Below are 22,639 nucleotides of genomic sequence, written 5' to 3' on the forward strand. Positions count from 1 at the left end.
TTTTTTATAGTAAATATCCTGAAATTTTATATCGTCGAACGTTGCGTAGTTGCGATTGCCATATGTTGCGCAATCGTAAAGAAGAATTTGCTGTGGAGATTCGAATCGAGCGAATCGATAACTTTCCTAGAAACTCAAATGAGGCTCGCTCTTCGTTCTGGAATCGATTCATTCTCGTTAGCCCGCCAGTCAAACAACGACGTCGGTTATAATGGGGTATCGGTTAAAATAGCCAGGTTGCTCTAAGGCACGTTGAACTTTCATTAAACTTACACGCCGAGGACGAAACGGCGTACAATTACAGGCCTGCGTGATTTTAAAAATAAAGGAACAAAAAAGAAGAAGGAAATTTGACCCGGTACTCTCGGCAGTTTCAACATTCTGACGAAGCGGCAAAAATTGCAAGTCGCTCCGCACATCCATCCAGCGCGTACTTTAATATCAGCTCGGTTAAACATTGTTATTACGTAATAATATTGAGTGGTTCGTACGGAATATCGGAGACTGTTCTTCTTCCCGTCGAGAGCCGCAATTTCTTTTGCTTTTGTATTTCGCCGAGACCAAGAGTATCGATAAAAGTCTAAATATGCTTCGGCGCTTGTGATACTTTGCCCGAGTTTTCAACTCATCCCCGTGGTTTGCCGCGCGTCTTTAACGATCCCTGACGGAGTTGCCAATCCAAACCGAATATTCCACTTCGCCACATCGTTTGTCAATGTCCCCGAGAATTTGTCCCTTTTCGAGCTTAGGATTCGTTACCGCGCCGTTTCTTCCACGCCCGGGTCCCTTTAGCTTTCGTTCATTAGCATATAATCGGACGGCCGAATGTGTATTTTAAGGGTGTATCATCCGAGCACCATCGAGAAGCGAATAATATTTTGCGAATGCCAGTAGCCAGGCGCCGTCGTAAACATCGACCCCCTTGAAAATCTTTCTCTCTCTCTCTCTTCCTCCTACGCCGCTCCACGGGCGGGGCACGGATATCAATTTTACGACGACAATTCGACATGCTAGACAAATACGAGGCTCAAGGTACCGAGCGCGAAAACAATATCGACGGCACACGTCCGGAAGAATCGGGTAAGATTCATGGGAGTCGGGAAAGTGGCCTGGGAGAAAGAAAACGTTGGGAGAAAAGCCACGGTAAAACGAACCGCGCCAATGTATGTGTTTTATGCCGAGACACATGAAACGTGGTAGCAATCAGCGAATTTCGAAAACTGCTCCCACGGATTTCTTATTTATCCCGTTTCCCGATTTGATCCAGAATGGACGTCCGGAATCTTCGACCGTGAGAAGACCGACGAATTACTCCTTTATGGTCCGTTCAGATTGGCTCAATCAGGTCGGGTTCGTCTAGAACTATCGATCGATACAACGTACCAATTTTTTGAATAATTATTTGTCATTCCCAGTTCAGATTGAACTCCAAAAACAAATGCCTTGTTGAAACTAATGATGTCGATAAATAAATATGTAATTTCAGTAAAAATTGTTCATTAAAAATTGTCATTTTGTAAATATAAAAAAATCTATAGACGATCTATAGGGGTTAATTCATCGTCCGTGGTCCGAGAATATTATCCGAGAATGAATTTTTTTTTAATCTCGCAATCTCAGTGAACAGAAGTTGTAACTTCTAATATTTTACACATCTGAAAAGGCTTGTCTTCTGTAAAAAAAAGAAAAAAATAAAATAAAATAAAAGAAAGGATTAAAGAAGATTTGATTTATGTTGCAGATACAATGAGGTAGTAGACTGTCTACGGAGCATCTGGTGAGAGGCGGCTTTTAGCGCGACGGGCGATATGTTGCTGTCGAGCCGCAGTGGCCGGAAGGGGCCCATCGCTTGTCTGGTGGGCCTCCTTCTTCTTTTCGCTCTTTATCAACTGGGCATTATTTGCGGCTCCACAAGATACATGCCCACGGCTGTGATGGTCAGCAAGGAGGTGAGAACGCGAACGGATGCTCCGGCTAATCTATAATTCCTCGAGCGTCCGATACAAATCGCATTTCTTTTCCGATAACTCAAGATAAAGATAAATTCTCTCTCTCTCTCTCTCTCTCTCTCTCTCTCTCTCTCTCTCTCTCTCTCTCTCTCGGTTAAGTAAAACAGGTGAATATGGAAAAAATATTGAATATTATATTATTGAAAGTGTGTTCCTGTATTCTTAGCTCTTATCCTAGAAAATTATCCTCTCTACTTAAGCGACAAATTTTAATTATCCATGGCCTTACTTCAGTTTCGTTCTCTTGGCTCTTCTCTTCTTCCGTTATCCCCGATAATAACAATAATAATTAATCGAAATAATAATAACGATAATATAATACGAGCGCAGTGTATTATCGCGGCTGGCGCGGCTGGCAGAGTCTGTACATTATTAATCGGCAATTAATGGCTGTCAAAGTATTAATTGCGTCGAGTTGTTAAAAGCTTCGTTTTGCACAAATATCGAATCTGAGTTTACTAATATAACGGTACGCTACGACTCGTGGATGAAACTCATTTGAATTCGAGTATACTTTGCGTTTAAATTAAATATTATCTTTTCTCTCTCGTCGAAGTACAACTTTTTCTTCACGTGTCTTATTCATATTTATTCCGGCAATGTTTTTCCGCCGTTGGAAGTACAATTCTTCGATTGAAATAGCAGTCGAGATATCGGTCGGAAACTTTTCTGAGCTCAATAAACGCCCATCTTTCAACGTTTCTCATAATTTTCGTCGTCAGTTTTCTCCAAGAATTTCTTAACGAGAAACTTGGTTGTTGATGCACTGTCTCGATTGTTTCGCTCGACTTTTTCGACGCTGCACAGAGATATTTTATTAATCTTTTAATGAGACATGCATATTATATTGAAATAATATCACATCTCTGATAAATATCGAATTACTGTATAATCAAATCGAGCGCATTTTAAAAAGATTTTCTCAAAAATAGATGAATATATTTCTTCTCAAAAAAAAAAAAAAAAAAAAAAAAAAAAAAAAAAAAAAAAAAAAATCGGACGTGAAAGAGCTAGATGATAAATTACCCACAAATAACTTACAAACGGTCGAGAAGGAACACGTATGGTATGTAACGGAGGAATGAAAGATTATCTCGTTGCTCTTCGTGTCTCGTCGCGCTTCCGTCGCTGCCAGATTAGGAGGCAAAGAAATATGTCTACGAACTTAAACTGTCAGGCCACGTATTAGCGGACGAGCAACTGTGTGCAACTCTTGGAAGCTTCATCTTGGCCTTAATCAACGCCAAACTGCCGCTACCGTAGCGTAGAGAAAGGGATGCCCGACGTTCCTGAAGAATAGTTCGACGAACTTGCCCCTACCGACGAAGTCGATACACCGACGAGACGACGAGTCCAACTTCCGAGCCAACTCCGCGCCTTTCCCGATCCACTTCCGCCATCCGCCGTCGACTTGAAGGCGCTTTTATTAATTTTCTTGTAGACTTACTTTAATTGCGTTAAGATAGTTACGGTAAAATACCGGAACGAATGACGAGTAAGAGTTTATATCCCACTTACTTATGAGCGTACCTCGGTAAAAAGTCTTTTTAAGTAGCGCGCTCGTATCAGTCCCCCCAGCGGGAAATGACGATGTCATGAGAAAAGCCGAGTGGGAACTTTTTTTTTTTTTTTTTTTTTTTTTTTTTTTTTTTTTTTTTTTTTTTTTTTTCAGTATACGATATGGATAAAAACTGTAATTTATTTTAATAGTCGATACTGGAAAATATAGTAGCGAGAAATGTAGGGTGTTTTTTTTTTCTTTTTTTTTTTTCTGAATTAACTTCGCGAGAGCAAATAAATGACAGAATCTTCTTCTCCGTTTAATGTCAAGTCCGAAATATCACATAAACTGAATTTTAACCAGACATACATGCGGTATTTTGATTCTTTAAATCTTTTTCTTGTTACACCGCATAAAATTGTAAATAAAAGTCTATCCTGATTTTTGATACGAGTTGTTTAAATTAAGCTTTAACATTTCACTAATATTTTTCGTATAATATTTTTCGTTTGACTCTTATGTAATAATTTGCAGAAATACGTGATCGGGCCATTTGATCGTAAGACGTACACATATGATCGTTATATGCCGCTCATTTTCATCGGCGGTGTACCACGATCAGGTACAACCCTAATGCGTGCCATGTTGGACGCGCACCCTGACGTGAGGTAAATACCACAGTATCGTTTATAGAGATCTAGCCGTCGGAATAAATTAATAAAATTAAGTAGATAAAATTAAGTATTTAGAAAGAGCAATAAAAATAGATGTCGGTGTTCATAGGTTTGTTTGTCTTAATTTGATTTTCTGATACATTTGTCTTTGGAATAACATTTAGGATGTTTATAAATGTTTATCTCCTGATTCTGCAGAAGAAAGTGGAAAAAATTTATATACGCGATCATTCGCATAACAAAATAAAATTTTGTTAATGATGAACCAAGACAAGATCAATGTATTCTTGACGATATATATTCCATTGAGATATACGATAACGTATAATTATAGAGAAATTTATCATAAAATTCAACGCGAATTGTAGATCGAATCGGTCGAATATTTTACGAGCATTTTGTTCCAGGTGCGGACAAGAGACCAGAGTCATACCGCGAATTCTTCAGATGAAGATGCACTGGTCCAAGTCCGAGAAGGAAAATGTACGACTTACCGAGGCGGGGATCTCAAAAGAGGTAAGTGCATGTTCTGAAAAGCGCGGTTCTGAGAGGAGCGTATATTTCAGCACTGGGACAGATCTGAATAATTTAAGTATCGTCCAACGAAAAAAATTCACAGTAAGAGAAAGTTTTATCCTATTTTATCGAGAATGGTACACCTCTCTCACGCGCTTGAAAAATGCGAGCTGCACTCCGGAAACTTCTCGCTGTAGCGCGGCATATTTATTCAGACGCTTACCCCCCCCCCCCTCCTCTCGCCCGGTATTTAAATGCGCGTGCCTCTCCCTCAAAACTCGTTGAAGGTTTAAAAATTTGCGTGCGTAGTTTGAATAATTTCATCACCGCGACGCGGAATTATAAACTTTGCTCTCCCTCGTGTAAATCGCAGGCTGCTCGTGTTAGTCTAAGAGCTGATGTAAGGGGTCGAGAGTCCCGTTCTCTTCTCCAAACTCGTCTCCCATGAATAATTAAAATTAAGATTTACTCGATATACGAAACTTTGAGAGAGGCGCGTCCTTACGGTCGCGCGAACGTATCCGATATGGAACGGAGATGGATCCCGGGATATGGGGCCTCGGAATATCGAGAGATGCGCTATTTTTCTTTCAGGTGATAGACAGCGCGATAGCGGCGTTCTGCTTGGAAATAATAGCGCGACACGCCGAGCCCGCGCCGAGATTGTGCAACAAGGATCCACTCACCCTGAAGATGGGCTCGTACATCCTCGAGCTCTTCCCGAACGCGAAATTTATATTCATGGTGCGCGACGGGCGTGCGACGGTGCATTCCATCATATCCAGGAAGGTAAAAAAAGCTTCGCGTAACACATTACATTATCTTTTTTTCTCCAAAAAGTATTTGGTTGTTCGCCGACAGTTACGTGATTCCTCCATCAAATCACGTAACTTTTAAATGGAACTATTAATCGTATTTTTTTTTTTTTTTTTTTTTTTTTTTTTCGAACTGAGAAACTTTTCGCTATTAGTCGTTTCTAGCAATTTTTCCAACGTTAATATCACGGCTCATGTAACGCTTTTCTAAATGTAGAATGCAAGATTTTTTAGGTAAAAAAGTATGCGCTCAATACAATGAGACAAGACAATTTTCCAAATAAATATCTCCTCTCTTTATAGGTCACAATAACGGGTTTCGACTTATCGTCCTACCGGCAGTCCCTCATCAGGTGGAATCACGCAATTTCCGTAATGTACGGCCAATGCAAGGAATTAGGACCTGAGAGATGTCTGATGGTCCCTTACGAGCAGTTGGTGCTGCATCCACGCCAATGGATGAAGAAGATATTAAACTATCTGGACGTGCCGTGGAATGAGTCCGTCATGCATCACGAGGAATTCATTAACAAACCTGGCGGAGTACCTCTGAGCAAGTAAGCGAGAAGAGCCGAGGAACAGAGCGCATTTAAATCTAACATCTATCGCAGAATTCGAGAGCGAGATCTACTGAGGCAGACGTTAAAGCACTGCGCTACGCCACGATATAATGTTGTATATTATTAATTTCGACATAATATAATAATGTAATAACGTAATAATAATCCGAAAATAACAATGTAATGAAATAACGCTCGGCATTATTAATAATAATGCCGGAATAACAATAACGCGGCAAATTACTTTTTTGCGTCATCAACATTGAACACTAATATTTACAATGCGATAAAATTACGTTCCGCTGAAATGATGTGAAAGCGAAATTAATAGATGTGCGTACGTGGAATAACGTTTCGCGTTTTGTTAATATCAAAATCACAAATCATTCGATGTGCAGGGTCGAGAGGTCATCGGATCAAATCATAAAGCCTGTAAATCTGGCGGCACTGACCAAATGGGTCGGTAACATTCCCGAGGACGTGGTGAGGGAGATGGCGGACATCGCACCGATGCTCTCTGTGCTCGGCTACGATCCTTACGCGAATCCACCCGTCTATGGCGCACCGGACAGTTTAGTTAGCGACAACACCAGACGGTACGTGCCCATTTGTTATGTTGTCGCATGGCTGTTACAGTTGTTACATACAGAATTGTTGTCGCGAGCGAACAGTTATATTCGGTGCACAGTGAACCAAAATTAAACCGAAATGGGACAAAATTATTTTAGCATATTGCAGAGATACAAAGCGTGCGCGAAATAGATATCGCAGTTGGGGGTTTCAAACTAATTGAGAGTTTCTAAACGGGAAATTAGTAACCGTTCAAACTGAAACAATCTCTGCCATTGTGCAAATTTTTCTCACTATTCGTATCAGAAAATATTTATCGACTAATTGCTATTTATTTGGATATCAATATTCTATAAAATAGTTTTCTCTGATGTAATATTAATTATACTAAAAAGTATTTTTCGCAAGAGAAAATAACGTCTATGTTATAAAATTATTGGTGTGATTTCTGGACGAATGAAATAGCCAATTAAAACTTGAATAAAAATATCATGTTTCAGAATTTGAAAAAGATCCTTCTATTCATATTACTTTACATCGTCATAACTATTCACATATATTCAATTCCTCTCTTTTAGGGTGTTGGCTGGCGAAAAACTTTGGGAAGAGAAGGCACGGGCGTATCATCTATCGCACAGACCGATTGAGAACAGCAACGAGGAAGCTGCTTCCAGCACGGCCCCAGTCGCGTGACCCCGCGTGATTCTCATAGGCACGAGCGACACATAACCAATTACCACCCTAAATCCCCATCGATTTAGGATTTCCGTGTGTGCAGAGAATATCCCCTTGTACTTTCAAAGTAAACTCGGTCCCGCACGACGCCGAGTTGCGTCGTCGATTTAATCGCCCACGTTGTATTTTCTCAATTCTTCAGCGTTATTCCAGCGACGATGGATTAATCGATCATTCCTCTCGACGCTTATTCATTCGCATCAGGACTGCGTTTCACGATGCCAGATGACGTAATATATTAGACCGTGACTAGAAAATAAAGAATGCACCAGAGATAAGTGACTAAACTTCGAAATAATTTACAATTTATGAAGCATCGACGTGAAGCATTTCTCTTGCATATACATTTCTTTAAAATGGAACGAAGAGTAAGGTTCGTTTTAAGATTAAATTTCTATGAGCCTTCTCGATATTCTCGCAATACCAATATCGACGAAAAGAGTTTGTAAAGGTAATATTTCTGGATATATTACCGTATGACATTTTCTTTCTCAAGACGAGTAGAATAAATTTTTCAATGCTGTCGCTTATTTCTGGAACATACTGTTTTATCGCGATAATTATATATAATAAATGTATATAATAAATAGCGATAATATTTTCTTTAATAGTAAAAATATTGATTTTGAAAAGGTTCGTTGCAAAAACAAAACAAATCTATAATTCATAGAGTTTCTGTTTGGAATATTTTTATCTTAAATATATTTAATACTTAAGACGGATTCATAAATTATTGCTATAAATTCGTTATTACATTAACCTTTTTATATATATATATATATATATTTTTTTAAATATTTTATTCTATGTTAATGCCAATTATTAATTTTAAATTGAAAAGAAAAATCTAAAAAGAAATCTTTTCATCACTTAAATTAATATTGTAGATGGCTTTTTTATCATGTCAGCATTACAAATGTCGTAATGTTATGAAGTAGACTTCAAATTGACAGTACCATCATTGTCTACTATCTATCATCGAGAACAATAAGCGTGAGATACGTCGCGATAATACGTCTAGCGATAAAACAACTTTGAACATTATGTAGTATGAAGGATCGAACTCGTTATCATTTCGACGAATTGAATTCCCGACAACAGAAAAATGTGAATGGTCACGTTTCTGTGTTAATCGTTTTGTCACGTAGCTAATGAAAGGATTCATTTTCATGTATTTGTATACATAGAAAGTTAAGTTTTGTGAAATCGGGTTCGACCTTTTAAGTAACCGATTTATTAAATGACCAACAATGGCCAGTGATTAGAGAGAATCGTTTTAGAATATTTAGCGACAAAAAACTTCAGACGTGCAAAAAATGGAAGACTAGAAACTTCTCTTTTTTCTTTCCCTTGTAAAGTTTGGTTAATCGGATTATAGTCCAATAGTCCGTGAAGTCTTTCTAGAAACATTCAACGTTAAATACAATTGTCCGATACACAAGGCAGAATTATGCAGAAATGAGTTTATCTGCCAAAGTAATAATTTTGAATAAATTAAATCTAAAACTCTGAGTTTTATATTACCGACTCAACAGTATACAGATATGATACACTGAGTATATACATTTACATTTTTTCTTTTTATCTTTCTGGGTAAACTCATTCATGCATAACACATCCAATTAACGTATGCATGTCTACAAAATTCGCATACTGGCGTTTTTACCCTCCGTATCTCCATCGAATCGTTTTCATATCGCTTATAACGAATTCGCGTGAAATTAAATAAAATTTTTCATATTCGCCATATTTTTTAAATAGCATAGTTTATCTGTGGCGTTTTTAAGTAATCCATTACCGTCACGATATCTATTAAAAACGAATAAATTGCAAATATATTTCTGATATATGATATCAAATATTAATATTAGATTGATATCAAAGTTTTGTCATCAAAAAAAAATTGAAATTGTTAAAATTATTTAGTAATATTGATTAAAATTAATCATTTTTCGCAAAATTAAAAATGTTTCTTACTAAGTTTATCTTTTTAAAAAAATTTAAGTTTAATGGAAAGATGACAAAGTTTTCGAATTAATCTAATATTATATAACATGTATAAATAATATTATATAACATGTGTAAATAATATCCGTGAACTCGATTGCGATTTAACAGCGACACATTTCCGTTGTTCATGGATTCTCCTGACAGTTATACTATAATTTTAAGCAAGGAACGATGCCGTGCGCTATGTCTGTAAACGACAGCAGACCCGCATAGGCTTGTCAAATCTATATGTCGAATTGTGCTATTAAATTATTTTAATATTACAGGCTCTGTTGTATCTGATCCATATTCCTTAATTCATTTCTAATTGGCGAGAAAAGGAGCCTAAAATTTATCAAAATACTATATTTATATAAAGTTAAGGTAATATATTTTAGATCGTTATTTTGATTATTAATTACGAAAAAGACTTAATTTCTTTTAAATTTAATTTTGTAGAAAAAGATGAATTAATTAAGTTAGTATATGAAAAATAGAATATTTTTTGATATGTGAGAATATTTTAACTAATTGTACATATATTGACACAATTCTTCTTTATTTATTTGTCTAGTTTTAAATAATATAGTCTCTCTCTCTTTCTCTCTCTCTCTCTCTATATATATATATATATATATATATATATATATATATATATACACATATATACATATATATAAAATTTAAATATTGTACATTGATTTATTAGATTTGGAGAATTGCTATGGAGAATTTAAATGAAAGTCAATTTTTAATGTATATTGAGTAAATGCCTGAGAATGGGAGAATAATGTATAAAAATATATTTCTATGCAATTATTCTGTTTTCTGATTTCTAACATAAATATTTGCTTTTCCAATGGAAATTTGTTAAATCATATTATGCACTTTTACGATTGTTTTCGATATTTTGCCTGCACCCATACTCTATACATTCTCAACTGTTTACCTCTGTTAACTTGCAGTCTTCTATCTACAAAGTTTTGTTCTTCCAGGAAACCGTTGCTTGTAAATAACTTTCTAACATCCTCTGGAATAATAAATATTTCAACATTTTAACCTAATACAATGAATATTAAACTAATAATTTTGCAAAGATTTACGAAAAAAATAAAATTTCACTAATATTAAATAAACAATCAATATATAGTTTGGAAGTAGTGATATACAAGAAAATTATTATAATAAAAGATTGCAATATTTTAAAGCATTAAAATATATAAAAATTTTAAAAAATAATTATATATATATACACACATACCTTGCGAAAAAAAGTACACTCTAGTGCCATCTCCGCGAGCATAGAAATTGTCGCCGAGACAATTACCTTTCTTAAACCTCAATTGCGCTAAATCGTGTCTACCATAATCACGAAATAAAATTAGTCCATCTGGTTTCAGATACCTATATATTTGCTTTACAACATGTTGCATCCTGTAAAATAATATATTAAGAGATATATTAATATTTTCTTTCTTTCTTCTTGAATAAATGTTTAGTTTAAAAGTTTTACATATTACTAATATTATATTAATATTTTATTATGTTATAGACTTATATTTATGTTACAATAAAATTACATGTATGTATTTTATTGTATAACAGGGTTTAATAAAAGATATTAATATATAAAACTTACTTATCCGGATGAATGGCAGATAATACGAATATTAGGATAACGATGTCTAGACTTTTAGGTTCAAAAGGTGTTGTCCATGTTTTCTGAGTTACATCTAGAACAAATGCTTTACACCTAAAATGAAAAATTATACTTATAAATTACATAGCTTTCAACAATTTACATAACTATTGTATTTCATTAGATAATTTTGTATGAATTTAAACGAATTTTAAACAAATTTTGCTACATTACCTATTTATATTATAAGCACGATTTCGTTGCAATATATCTATAGCTGTCGCAGAAAAATCACAACAATAGACAAATAATTTCGGATCTGTATTATACATAAGTATAGGAAATACAGTATTTCCTACACCGCAACCTATTTCCAATATTCTGCAATCGTCCTTGCACGGTAAATCGAGAATTTTGATGTGTTTATCTCCATAGTTCTTATCCTCATCTGTAAGTGCAGCTCTCATGGGCCTTTCCATGTTCTGTTTTACAGTATTGGGTGCTAATTCTGGAAATTCAATCAGTAACCAATGTCTGTCTTTAAAAAACCTAAAATAATAAATGTATCAACTCGAAATTCATTATGCCAAGATAAAATTCAATTAAATAATTATATTATCCAATTGCGTTCTAATTAATTAAACAGAGAAAATACTTTTCTTATATTATATTATATTATATTATTATATCTTACATACCCACTGTTATGTATTCCATAAAACTTGTCCCAATATTTATTTGCTTCAGTCTCATATTTTAAAAGTTCATCAGGTGACATCATTACAATGGAATTTTCGTCCACTTTTTGTTGTGCCAATTTTTCTTGTTCCTTGTCCCATATAACATTATCCCTTTTAGAATAGCAAATGTTAATCAATTAAGTCAAATATTTAATAGTAGATATATTTAGTGAACAGAATCAATCAATTATTTTTATTTCCAAATATAAAATATACTAACAATTTTATAAATAGATGATATAAAATTGTGCAATAAAAAATATAATTGAATTTTAATTAATTTTAACTAAATAAACTTTAATTAGCAAGTTAAAATACACAATAAAAAATGGAAACAAAAACAAGAAACATAATTCATAAAAGCGCATATTTATGAAATATAAAACATAATGTTGCAAAATCAACATCGACTTCAAAACATCCCAATTTCCAGGTTAGGATATGCTTATCATCCAACAAGTTTAGATAGCTCGATAATAACCTTCAATATTTTTAATAAAAAAATATATATAATGTATATGAAAAATATACTATCAATAAAAAATAGTTACAATAAACAGATTAATGCATGCATGTCTTTCTATTTTCTTTGACTCCAGTCTTTCTTTTTTAGGTTAGGTCAAACACATGCTCACGCGTCAAATCAAGCGATGTCATGTGCGACAATACGCGGACGTGAAACCGTAACGTACCATGCATTGTGCTGGAAGACGTTTTCGTCGCGGGACAAATTCCGCGTTCCGAATTGCGGTCTCTCCGTTTCCCCATCGCAGCCACCTGCGATCGTCGTCCCCTCGGCCATGTTCGAGAACGCGCCGGCGAAATGGCGCGCTGTCATTCTCAGCGTTTCCGTTCCGCGGTTGAAATTGTCGCGATTCCAATCGAGGTCGTTGGACACACCACGTCGGAGAGAGACGATTGTCGAAAAATTGCGATTCAGAGAATTCGAGATCTCAAATCGTGAAAATCGAGAATATTATTAAATCGATAAAATAGAAGATTTTGTAATTGGCAAAAATTGTCTTCTATTTTATTTTCATTTTTAATAGTCTCGATTTGATTTTCACGATTTGAGATCTCGAATTGTCTCTACCTGACATTCAAAGAATTTCCCGAAAGTTCCAAAAAATGTATTTCCCAGAATTATGAAGTTACTTCACAAGAATTTGCATTCCTAAAAATAGACAAAATAGTGAAATATAATTAGAAATGAGATAAAGCAAATCAAGTAAATTTTAATTCCAAAAATTTAATAGATCCTCTAATTTCCTATTTAAGTTATGTGAGAGCACAATGATTGCATAATGATTACAATTTATTATATTAGGAATAGATTTATTTCTATCATAGGAAGGATGCAGAGAATGCAGTTAAATGAAATGAAGTTATCTAATCTTGTTTCATTTTCTATCATCTCCAAATATCGAATTAATCAATTAATGATAATGGTATCATGTTCTCCAAAAGCTTCCTGTATTACGTTAAACATACGCATCGCGAAGCATTCGGAAGACGTGATTTACGCTTTCTCCCGAACAATTAACGAGGATCCTTTTCCGGCGTGTGCAGAATATCCACATGCGTATTTTCGCGGCGGCGTGCGTTCGATCGGTCGTGCGCGCGCGCGCGCGCGTGCACACGCGGCCGCAGGATCAACGACCTAAGGAAAGTGATATAGGTTAGGTTGAGGATATGCGCGCGAGGTATGCGGAAGCGGGATGGGTGTGACGCGACGCGCCGCGCCGCGCCGCGACGCGAGGGGGGTTGCGAATCGCGGGGGTGACGCGAGTTGCGTCACCGGATGCTCGATGTCGCGCAGGGACGAATCTCACACCCCTTATTCTTAGAACCCGGTTTTTTCCATCTTTTATTTTTAATTCTTTTGGGAGGATACTCGGAGGATACGCGTGCTTTTAAATAGCGGAAGAAATATCGGGATTCCGAGAATAAAGCACCGCCGCGTATGGACGTCTCAATAGAACGAAGGATATATGAGACCAGGTGCTGTCTTTCTTACTTGAAGATTGAGAGAAAGCGCGAGATGCGGCATCAAAATGACGAACTTGCGTGGCCGTGCATTTATTTCAAGAGATTATTGGATAGTCCAATATTTTCATTTGATCCGGCAGTTTTCTAAATACAGTAACCCGCTTGAGCCGACTATTTTTGGAAAAATCGATTCCGAGAGTACCAATCGGATTAGCGGAGAAGCTGCCCTACGAAGTATATGTTATTACAAAGACGAATTATATTTGAATTATAAAACGAGTTCATTTTTCTTAATAAATGAAGGAGAAAATCAAATATGAAACTCGAACTTTTACGTACATTTCAAAGTGCATTTATTTTCTAAAAATATTAAAATCATTAAAACTGATTGATAAAGCGAATCTCAAATTTCCAAAGTTTAAAATTTCAGAAAAATAATTTTTTCTCGACTCTTCTCAACTTTCTCACTCAGTTTCTTTTCAGCCTTATTTCTCTCAATTCATTCGAAATCGCAAAATATCCATTTCTCTTCGCAATTGTTCAATTTAAAGTGGACAAATAAACAAGATCGTATACCCAATGGCTAGAGATAAAAATTAAATGTATTAAAAAAGGCAGAATAACAAAATGCATCGCATCATTGTTTTCCTCTCTTTCCTCTCTTTCTCATTCGGTTCCTCCGGCTTTCGCGCGAGGAACCGAATCGCCGCGATCGCCAGTTCGTTCGCGAGGACGCTTCTCCGTTATCGACGTAGCGTCGCCCTTCAACAAGACGAGAGACGAGGCGCGTCGAGCGACGAGAGATGCGAGGAAGCGAGAAGAGTAATGCGCGCTCGCGATTCCTGGCAACCGGTTGCCAAGGGCCACGAGATCCTCGCGCCGCTCCTGCACGCGCCGCCTCGTCGTGGGTGGCTACCGTGACGTCCTAATCCTGCCGCGAGTCCCTAGGGGCGAGATCGATACACACCGTGATCCGTTTCCCTTTCCCTTTCCCTCCCCCTCCCCCTACCCCTCGCCCTCCCGCTCCGTCGCGCCCTCTCCCATGTTTTCGCGCGCGACGCGGGTTAGCACTCATCGATCTCGCTCGGCGAACTCTCATCGGAGACGAAAAAAAGAGCGGAGAGGGGAAAAAAAAAAAAGAGAGGAAAAGGTGAAAAAACAGGGAAGCTCGCTCTTCTCGCTCTTTTGCCAAAAACTGGATGATCTCGCGCGTTTTAGCTCGTAAAATCGCGAGACACGCGTCGCTGGAATCTAAAAAAACCGCCAGATTTTATCGGGAATACACTTGAGGTCGACGATGAGATAAAGTTCTTGAAAGCACTTTTTGTTAATTCGATTGATACATTAAACTATATTTTTTATCCTTAATTCGAAATTCGAAACAAAATCGTCTTCGTTAAATAATTTCTTTTCAACTTTGGTTTCTCCCTCTCTCTCTCTCTCTCTCTCTCTCTCTGAGAGTCTCTGAGTAATCTCATTGCAATAAGTTTTCAATCGCAGTGAGCCTCGTAAAATTTACATTCCTATATAGAGGCTATATCATGGGAAAATTCATTTCTTTCGAGAGATCTACTCCGGTATACATTTTTCTATTTTTATTTTTTGTGATATAAAAAAAAAAGTAGTCATTTCATTATTTAAGAAAGTAGATGAATGAATATGAATCATTTATTTCCCATAAGCTTGCAGGTTAGCAAATTAAGGGTCAATACCGTTAGTGATATTTGACCTAGGACAAGTTCAACGTGAATGCAACCGTTGGACCTCGTCCACCCAAACTTTTCGAACTCTGTCTACAAATTCTAAATATCTTTTTTTAGATCTTCCCAAATCTATTATTAGATTCTTTTCTCGGACGGTCCACATGGCAATCTACAAATAGTCTCTTATCTGCGATCCTCGGCTTATGGGATTCTCGACCAATCATCATCCTGCACCTTTTTTGTCCCTGCGACTCGAGGGTTTCTCGACCGGAGGAGGGACGAGGAGGAAGGGCAAGGTTTGACCTTTTCGAGGGAATGGCGGGACGGGTAGGACAAGGGTTGGTTCGACGTCTGTCTTTTGGGGCATCAGCCCTTGCCTCGCCGAGGCAGGGAGAGCAGGGGCGGACGAGAAGGACCTACGCGTTATTGAGCGGCCATTTCCCACAAAGCGCAGACGAGGGCAACCACCCCGACGAAGCGCGCGGAATCCTCTTTCTCTCTCTCGCTCTTTGTCCCTCCATCCTCTCCCGACTTCTCTACCCTCCGTCCTCCGCCCTCCGCCCTCCGCCCTCGTCCTTTCGTCCCTTTGCACGCTGCTCTCCCTTCGGTCTGCTACATGCGGGAGAACCTTCCCGAGACACGGATAATGCACCACCTGCAATCGACACATCTTCGAAAATTTCAAGCGTATTTTACTTCTGCCTGACGTCTATTCTCACCTTTAAATCTTCCATGATTTCGAAAATCATGTGCTATACTTCCAAACTGCTATCAAGCGTTAGTTTTTATTACGAGTATAGAAAATGATAAAGTAGAAAATTTAGAATCAACTTGACTTTTTACTCGATAAGATCAATAATAAACAATAAATAACGAAACGATTATCGTCTCAATATATAGCTTGAATTTATATATAAAATTTTTTTATTAAAATATTTTTAACATACTATCCAGCAGTGCGTGTGTATCCAGTGAAGCTCTATTTTGTTGTCGTTTATCGATTGAATTAGAACAAAATTATACACGGTATCTCTTGCGCTTTCGGAATAATCAATTTATGTTTCAAAATCGAAGTAAGCTCTTGCGCGAAATTGTAGATGTGCCGGATGAAAAACTTTTCACTTGGTAAGCACCACATTTTTTAGTTCGGAAAAGAAGAAAGGACCCTCGTATCAGTCTCGTTACGTCGGGGTTGATTCGCGCTGTGCGAATTCGGAGGGCATAAGCCCCCTTCTGCGGCACCACCCCGCGCACACCGGTGGAATATATAATCTCGAGGTCATTGCCCGAACGATCTTTGGGGGTACCCCATCGTGGTGCCTGCAATGAGGGTGAGAGACGCCTCGGAATACCGGACGCGGATATCGACCACCACTTTCCCCAAAAGACAAAAACGCGGGTTCGAAATGGCGCGCGTCGGCCTCTCTCTGTTTCGATGATAACGTATCAATAAGCATGAAAAGCAAGAGAAAATTCTACTGAAATGATTCGCTTATGTATCCTCGATCGTTTCGCGAGGAAATGTACCTCGAGAATGTATTTCGCTTTTACGAAGTAATAATACGTTCTCCAATAATCAAGTAACGCGAACCGCAGCGATCCCCTTGCGACTCCCTTGCGAAAGACTCTTTTACAAAAATATTTCTCGATATCGTTGCGAGATCCATTTTAACTTGCCCCAGATCTGTGTTGATCGAGGAAAAAATCACAACAACGTCGCTTTACGATTCCTCGAGGAGTCGAGTGTCATAAAGATGTAAAGAAAGATTTATATTGACGCAAAAAATACAAAAAAATAATATACAAAATTGAATCGGTTCTGAATCGAATTGAAAAGTAATTGTGTTAAAACGGAACGTTTCCTTTATGGAAACAAAGCGTCTCGCCTTTTCTCCTGCCGCATCGATTCACGTCAGCAGATCGTATAAACAGTGTAAATAGGATGGATAATTAAGATGATTGAATAGTCAGAGTACTTTCTAACCGTCCGATGCAGCGTCAAACCAAATACCACCGTCATGCGGTGGGCCGATGCGGTCGCTTTAAATGGTATGCAAATTACCAGGTAAATTTCGCGCGCGAGCTTTGTCGAGAGGCAGGTAGAGAAAGGGAAGGGGGATGAGATGGGTGGTTTGGGGGAGGACCAGGGGTGATGAACAAAATTGAAACGATTGGCCCTGGGTGATTGTTGAAAAACAAACGCGAAACCCGGCCACGCGACTCTATCCCTCTCCGCCTACGAATTAATTACGCTAATGGAAACATTTTCGCGGTATTCGAACTGCTGCGAAAATGGCCGCCGATCGATATAACGCATACGAAGGGTGTATCGGGAAGATGCACACGGATTTTTCACGGAGGCATGTTTCCACATAATTATGATCAATTGTAGCCGTACGTGTAGCCGATCAATTAAAAAGAGAGATTTATCCGGGCAAAAAAGAGCGCACTTTTGAAATGAAATGAAATGAATTTGAATAAGTACTCGGGGAGAAATCGATGCAGTTTGCAAACCTTCATGGAAGACGAGGGTGACTGGCGGCATATTCACACGACGAGATATCCGGATTTCGCGGTATGCGATGTACAAATGTAGATACGTAGAGATACCGGGGGGGCGCCCGGTACCGGTATTTATAACGACGACGGATCACAGGGCGATTGACCGCGTGGCCTTGACTTCCGGTTGACCCGACTGTCCCCTCTCTTTCCTGAGAATTTCGGTGTAACTCGCAGAATTTCCCACAGGCACCTACTAATCTCGTCCCTCAATTAGAGGAATTCGGTAATTACCGGGAACGGTCCCTTATTGGCGATATCGAGTACTCTCCGCAAAGTAGTTTGTATTAAAAGTTCTTACTCGATACACCAAAAATAAGCAAAAACGATACGGTTTGTGTTTATTCGCGACCATACAGGCTGCGTTTCGTCGTATTTAAAAGTCGGATCGTCGCCGGAAACGACGTTGACTTCGATTCCCGTTCTCGGGAATTCTCGGTAATAGGAATGGCACCGACGAACGCCCAATCTGGTCTCGCGATTTCATTTATTTACATCAAACGATCCACCGTGAATGACTCTGTTTAGCTCTCGCCGCTCCACACGCCGCTTCCTTTTTCTTCGCCCGGCGTCTTTCCACCTTCTCCCTTTTTTTTTTTTTCGTTTTCTTTTTTCCAATCGCTCGGGAACCTGTTCGCACAAGTGGCAGCAACGGAATGTCCCAAGTGCTCCTCGCTCTCATCTCGGACCGATCGAGAACCATCATGATCGTTTCATAACTACGCGAAGATTTCGTTTAATTTCACGCGTTTATCAAAATTATGTAGAAACTTGTTTTTCTCAAAAGCATTATCGAGGATAAATAAATAGTTAATTCTAATAATTAATCAGATAAAATATTAATTCCACATATGTCAAGTGAGTAGTATTCATACGAACGAACACGTCGTTTCGATATACTAAGATGCTAATTATTCAAACAATCTGATGATGATAGGTTTGTCCGAACTAGATCCTCTTCTAGTAATCTTCTTAGAATTTTATTTTATTAACGCGTACAAGCGATTGATTCCCAAAGCATAAAGCAAACGATTTTCGGCCAGACTTAAAAATATATATATCTAACGTTTTCGTGTGAGAGTATTAATTAGAATAAACAGGAAAAATGAAGAGAGGTAAAAAGACGATACTTATACAAGTTTAGAAGGGAGGCTAAGGAATCTTGACCTTGTCCGTGGTGTGTAAGATTGTGTGCATTTGTACTCAAAAAAAATAGCGAGAGAAAGAGAGAGAAAGAGAGAGAGAGAGAGGGGGAAGAAGAAGAGAGGAGAATAAGAGACATCAAGGTAGAGACATCAGATAGGTCAAAATCTGGCCTGCTTTCTTGCATGCGTTTCTTGGCATGAAAACGACGATGAAATGAACGGGGCCTGATGACTAAGGCGACAACGACGCCGGGCGTCCTCGATGGCGATGGGTCCCCACGGGAGTGGCAAACGATCGCGTTGTGACACATTACGCATGGTGCACCGCTTAACAGGACAGTGAGTCTAGAGAAGAAACGGAGAGAGAGAGAAAAAGAGAAAGACAGTAAGAGACAGTAAGGGGGGAAGAGGGAAAACCGTCTGGCACAGCGTCATATACAGGGTGTTTCGCAACAATCCTCTCGAAGCAAGTGCAGCGAAACATTCTGAACTGGGAAGCTCGGATAACTAGGAATGACGCCCATAAGACATAAACAAGTTACACGAACTTGTTTACGGCTCGATATTCTTGATAGCAATTTGAGTTCCCAGTGTGGTTCGATCTTGCTTTTAATTTAGAGTTTGATCGACCGGATCAATATTCTTCAGCGGGCTTTCAAATCCACTGCAGTCATCGTAAACTCGCGGACTGAGGCGTACAAAGCTCGCAAAAGAATATTTGACAGCGCGTTGACACGACAATAGTCTGATAGCTCTAGCCATAGTAGAATAGGCCTTTATCTGTGCCAGATGTCAAGAGATATCACGAGAATTGATAATCGAACCGTGTAAAATAGATCTCAAGGCTATTTCGAGATTGAGCTGTTTGAGGGAATTGCGATTACGACTATGATGTCACGAGTATCCGATTGACTCTCGAGATCCATCTCGAAACTAGTATATGACCGAGTTCTTCAGAACAGGAACGCAATTGTAAATACTCTGAGTCTGAGTACTTGGATCGAACTGCGGCTTTGATTGGAACATTATTAACTCATGTTTAATTATAATTATTTAAAAATAAAGCTATAAAAAAAAAGTCTCGAGTTTTATCAACGGGTTTTTTTCATTTTGAACGGTCCAAAATTTATCATATCTCTTTTTAATTCATTCTAATTAATTTTTTTATCTTTTATTTCCTTTATCCATTTGCCTCTAGAATATTTGCCAGCGCGACAAGTACTTTATCGAAGCACCATTCGCGTAAATCTTTTACATAATTCAAAGTTTTTATTCTACTACAATATTTCTTCGCTATAGATTTTTATAGGCGTCAAGGATTATTCTTGTGTCGCGAGTGAAGCGCTATTTCTCATTCGTCGTTTCTACTTTTTGTGGAAATCTCAATGATCAGGATTAATGTGCGACCTCGACAATCGCGCATCGATTTATTCGCGCAGCACCTCATCAATGGAACGTGCATCGCGAGTCGACGACCGGCAAAGCGACGCAGGGCGTCGCGGCGGCGGAGGGATGCTGTCCGCACCGACTCGAACTACGTAGCGTCGCGCCGCGTCGCCTCGCGTCGCGAGGAAAAGAAGAGAAAATCGCGCGGAAAGGGAGGGAGGGAGGGAGGGAAAATCCAGCTCGCCGACTCCTGACCTCCAGGAGACGTGAGCGAGGTCGTTCTGCGATCGATCGATAAACGCGCTCACGCTCTGCGACCAAGGTGCGAAGAAACTTCGCATGCAGAGAGAAAGAGTGAGACAGAAATGGTGAAGAGGAGGAGGGGAGAGAGAAAGGAATTGGTAGATAGAGGAAGAGAAAGAAGATAGGGTTAGGGAGAGCAGGGGCGCGCATATGGAGAGCAGGCAGAGCGAGAAAGAAACCGCCCCTGTTATCTGTCTGATAAATGCGATTTCTCCTCATGTCGCTAATATTTACAAATTTTTCGCAAATCGATGAGATGTTATTTATTGTCCTCAATTACTTTTTCGAAATGCCGCAGAAAAATACAATTAAAATAATTGTTTTAATTTTGACGCGTCTGCAATTTTAATTAACATCTGTGCATTTCGAAAACGAAACTAACAATAATTAAATTGTTATACATTCAAACAAGTGTAAATTTTCAAACAAGCGCGATGAAACGTTCAAGGCATTAACCGAGAGAATTATTTCGATGGAAATGGAATAATTATTATGTGTCGCTGTCGCTTTCGGACTTTAACACATTTCCTGCTTATACATTCATCAAATAGATTCAGATTGCTACCATGACAGTGCCATTCTTTATTCTCCGATCGGCGCTAAATCTTTTTTCATCGATAGAAAAGTAACTTGTAAACGGGATATTAGGAAACCTCTAATATCCCGTTTACAAATTTCCTTTGAGTAAAAAAGATATTAATAAAACTACGAGTTTCTATACCGGTTAGGTGTAAAATTTCTCTGGGAGCACCCCTGCAGAGACGGCGAAAGGACCGGAACAATCGATCCTTCAGCCTGCGGAAAGAGAGCGCGAGGACCGGCTTCTTCCTCTCGCTCTCTTCGTCCCTCTCTCCATGTCCCTCTGCCCCTCCGTCTCGCTTTCTCCCAACGGCTCGTCCGTTTCAGATAGCCGGCTGCGAATTCCGGAAACTCCCTAGAGAAGCAGACTTTATGTGTGACCGAGCAAACGAGCCGCATAAATGTACGCACGGATATTAAAAAAAACTTGATAAAGAAGATTAAAATCAAGATTCATGTGAATATTCGTTATCGATAGAAATTTCGTTACGAATGTGAACGAATAAGAAGTCTAAAGAAGAGGTTTCAACTCGAAAATTTACCTTTCTCATCGTTTTTTTATCGGACATTACTGACTCGTATGCGAGTCCGTAATTCGAATTTTTTCCCCTTTTTCCATGCGAGTAGACTAAACATGCGGCAAACGCTCGATCTTTGCGTGGTACAGTGAATGGATAAGTGGGGGTGAGCGCCCGCCACTAAACGCCCTCTTCATGTTTTTTCTCTCTTTTTCTCTTTTCTGCGTTCCTTTCCCCTATGTGGTTTTCTTCCCGATTTCATCTCGTGAGTTACTTCAGTAATTTTGACTTTTAATTAGCATCCATGTGCCACTGTCCACATGTGCTACTTTCGAGAAACTCTGTAATCAATACCGGTATATCGGTAAGGGCATATTTTATCTCATGCTCCCTTTTTTATGACAAATATAAACGGCATTAAGATACCACGTTTCTCAGGTCGAAGTGAAAACGATCCGTTTTAGGCTAAAGTTCGGCAGAGAACGCCCGGAGAACCGAACGTGTAATGAATGTTCTCTCTCCCTCTTCTATCCACCTCCTACTTCACTATCTCGTCGTCCTGCTCGCGCTCTCATCTTTTTCCTCCACTACTCATCCACCGTCGCCGTCGTGGCGCTCCGCGCGTTTCACACGGCTGCCAACCGCTGCTCGCCAAAACTTGTCGATGTGGCCGCATCACCGGCTCGATTACTCTCCCCTCGCGCTGTTC

General features: G+C 38.7%; 2 protein-coding genes across 8 annotated transcripts in view; one reads left to right on the top strand and one right to left on the bottom strand.

The window, feature by feature from the left end:
- Positions 1-9,653, top strand: part of Tpst (tyrosylprotein sulfotransferase) — a 72,567-nt gene extending 62,914 nt beyond the window's left edge. For both annotated transcript variants that reach the window (XM_089083019.1, XM_089083021.1), the window contains 7 exons: positions 1,742-1,949; positions 4,045-4,178; positions 4,592-4,700; positions 5,295-5,489; positions 5,819-6,072; positions 6,474-6,671; positions 7,224-9,653. In XM_089083019.1, the coding sequence (XP_088939145.1) occupies positions 1,809-1,949; positions 4,045-4,178; positions 4,592-4,700; positions 5,295-5,489; positions 5,819-6,072; positions 6,474-6,671; positions 7,224-7,338 (1,146 nt within the window). In that variant the 5' untranslated portion in view covers positions 1,742-1,808 and the 3' untranslated portion in view covers positions 7,339-9,653. The remainder of the gene's footprint in view (positions 1-1,741; positions 1,950-4,044; positions 4,179-4,591; positions 4,701-5,294; positions 5,490-5,818; positions 6,073-6,473; positions 6,672-7,223) is intronic.
- Positions 7,140-22,619, bottom strand: Mettl2 (methyltransferase-like protein). 6 transcript variants are annotated; one of them, XM_089083023.1, is made up of 10 exons: positions 22,357-22,619; positions 21,955-22,271; positions 21,555-21,767; positions 12,842-12,922; positions 12,441-12,700; positions 11,707-11,859; positions 11,243-11,557; positions 11,009-11,122; positions 10,631-10,803; positions 7,140-10,399 (listed from the first exon to the last, which is right to left on the bottom strand). In XM_089083023.1, exons 5-10 carry the CDS (start codon positions 12,584-12,586, stop codon positions 10,260-10,262), a joined length of 1,041 nt encoding a protein of 346 aa, XP_088939149.1. In that variant the 5' UTR covers positions 12,587-12,700; positions 12,842-12,922; positions 21,555-21,767; positions 21,955-22,271; positions 22,357-22,619; the 3' UTR covers positions 7,140-10,259. The 6 variants fall into 6 exon arrangements, with proteins under 6 accessions (XP_088939149.1, XP_088939154.1, XP_088939152.1 ...); XM_089083028.1 differs by having other exon boundaries at positions 7,140-7,629; positions 10,319-10,399; positions 12,441-12,922; XM_089083026.1 differs by having other exon boundaries at positions 7,140-9,189; positions 10,319-10,399; positions 12,441-12,922.
- Between the last annotated feature and the right edge of the window lie 20 nt (positions 22,620-22,639).

Source organism: Pogonomyrmex barbatus, unplaced genomic scaffold (genome assembly GCF_055798465.1).
Source record: "Pogonomyrmex barbatus isolate J1 unplaced genomic scaffold, ASM5579846v1 scaffold7, whole genome shotgun sequence".
Classification (NCBI taxonomy): domain Eukaryota; kingdom Metazoa; phylum Arthropoda; class Insecta; order Hymenoptera; family Formicidae; genus Pogonomyrmex; species Pogonomyrmex barbatus.

Excerpts from the sequence above, each read along its gene's own strand:
- Mettl2 (XM_089083024.1), bottom strand. The coding sequence starts at position 12,586 with ATGACAGCGCGCCATTTCGCCGGCGCGTTCTCGAACATGGCCGAGGGG. Across the intron at positions 11,860-12,440 it reads GTCTTCCAGCACAATGCATG|GGATAATGTTATATGGGACA; the intron begins GTACGTTACGGT and ends CTATTCTAAAAG. Across the intron at positions 11,123-11,242 it reads CGTGCTTATAATATAAATAG|GTGTAAAGCATTTGTTCTAG; the intron begins GTAATGTAGCAA and ends TTTTCATTTTAG.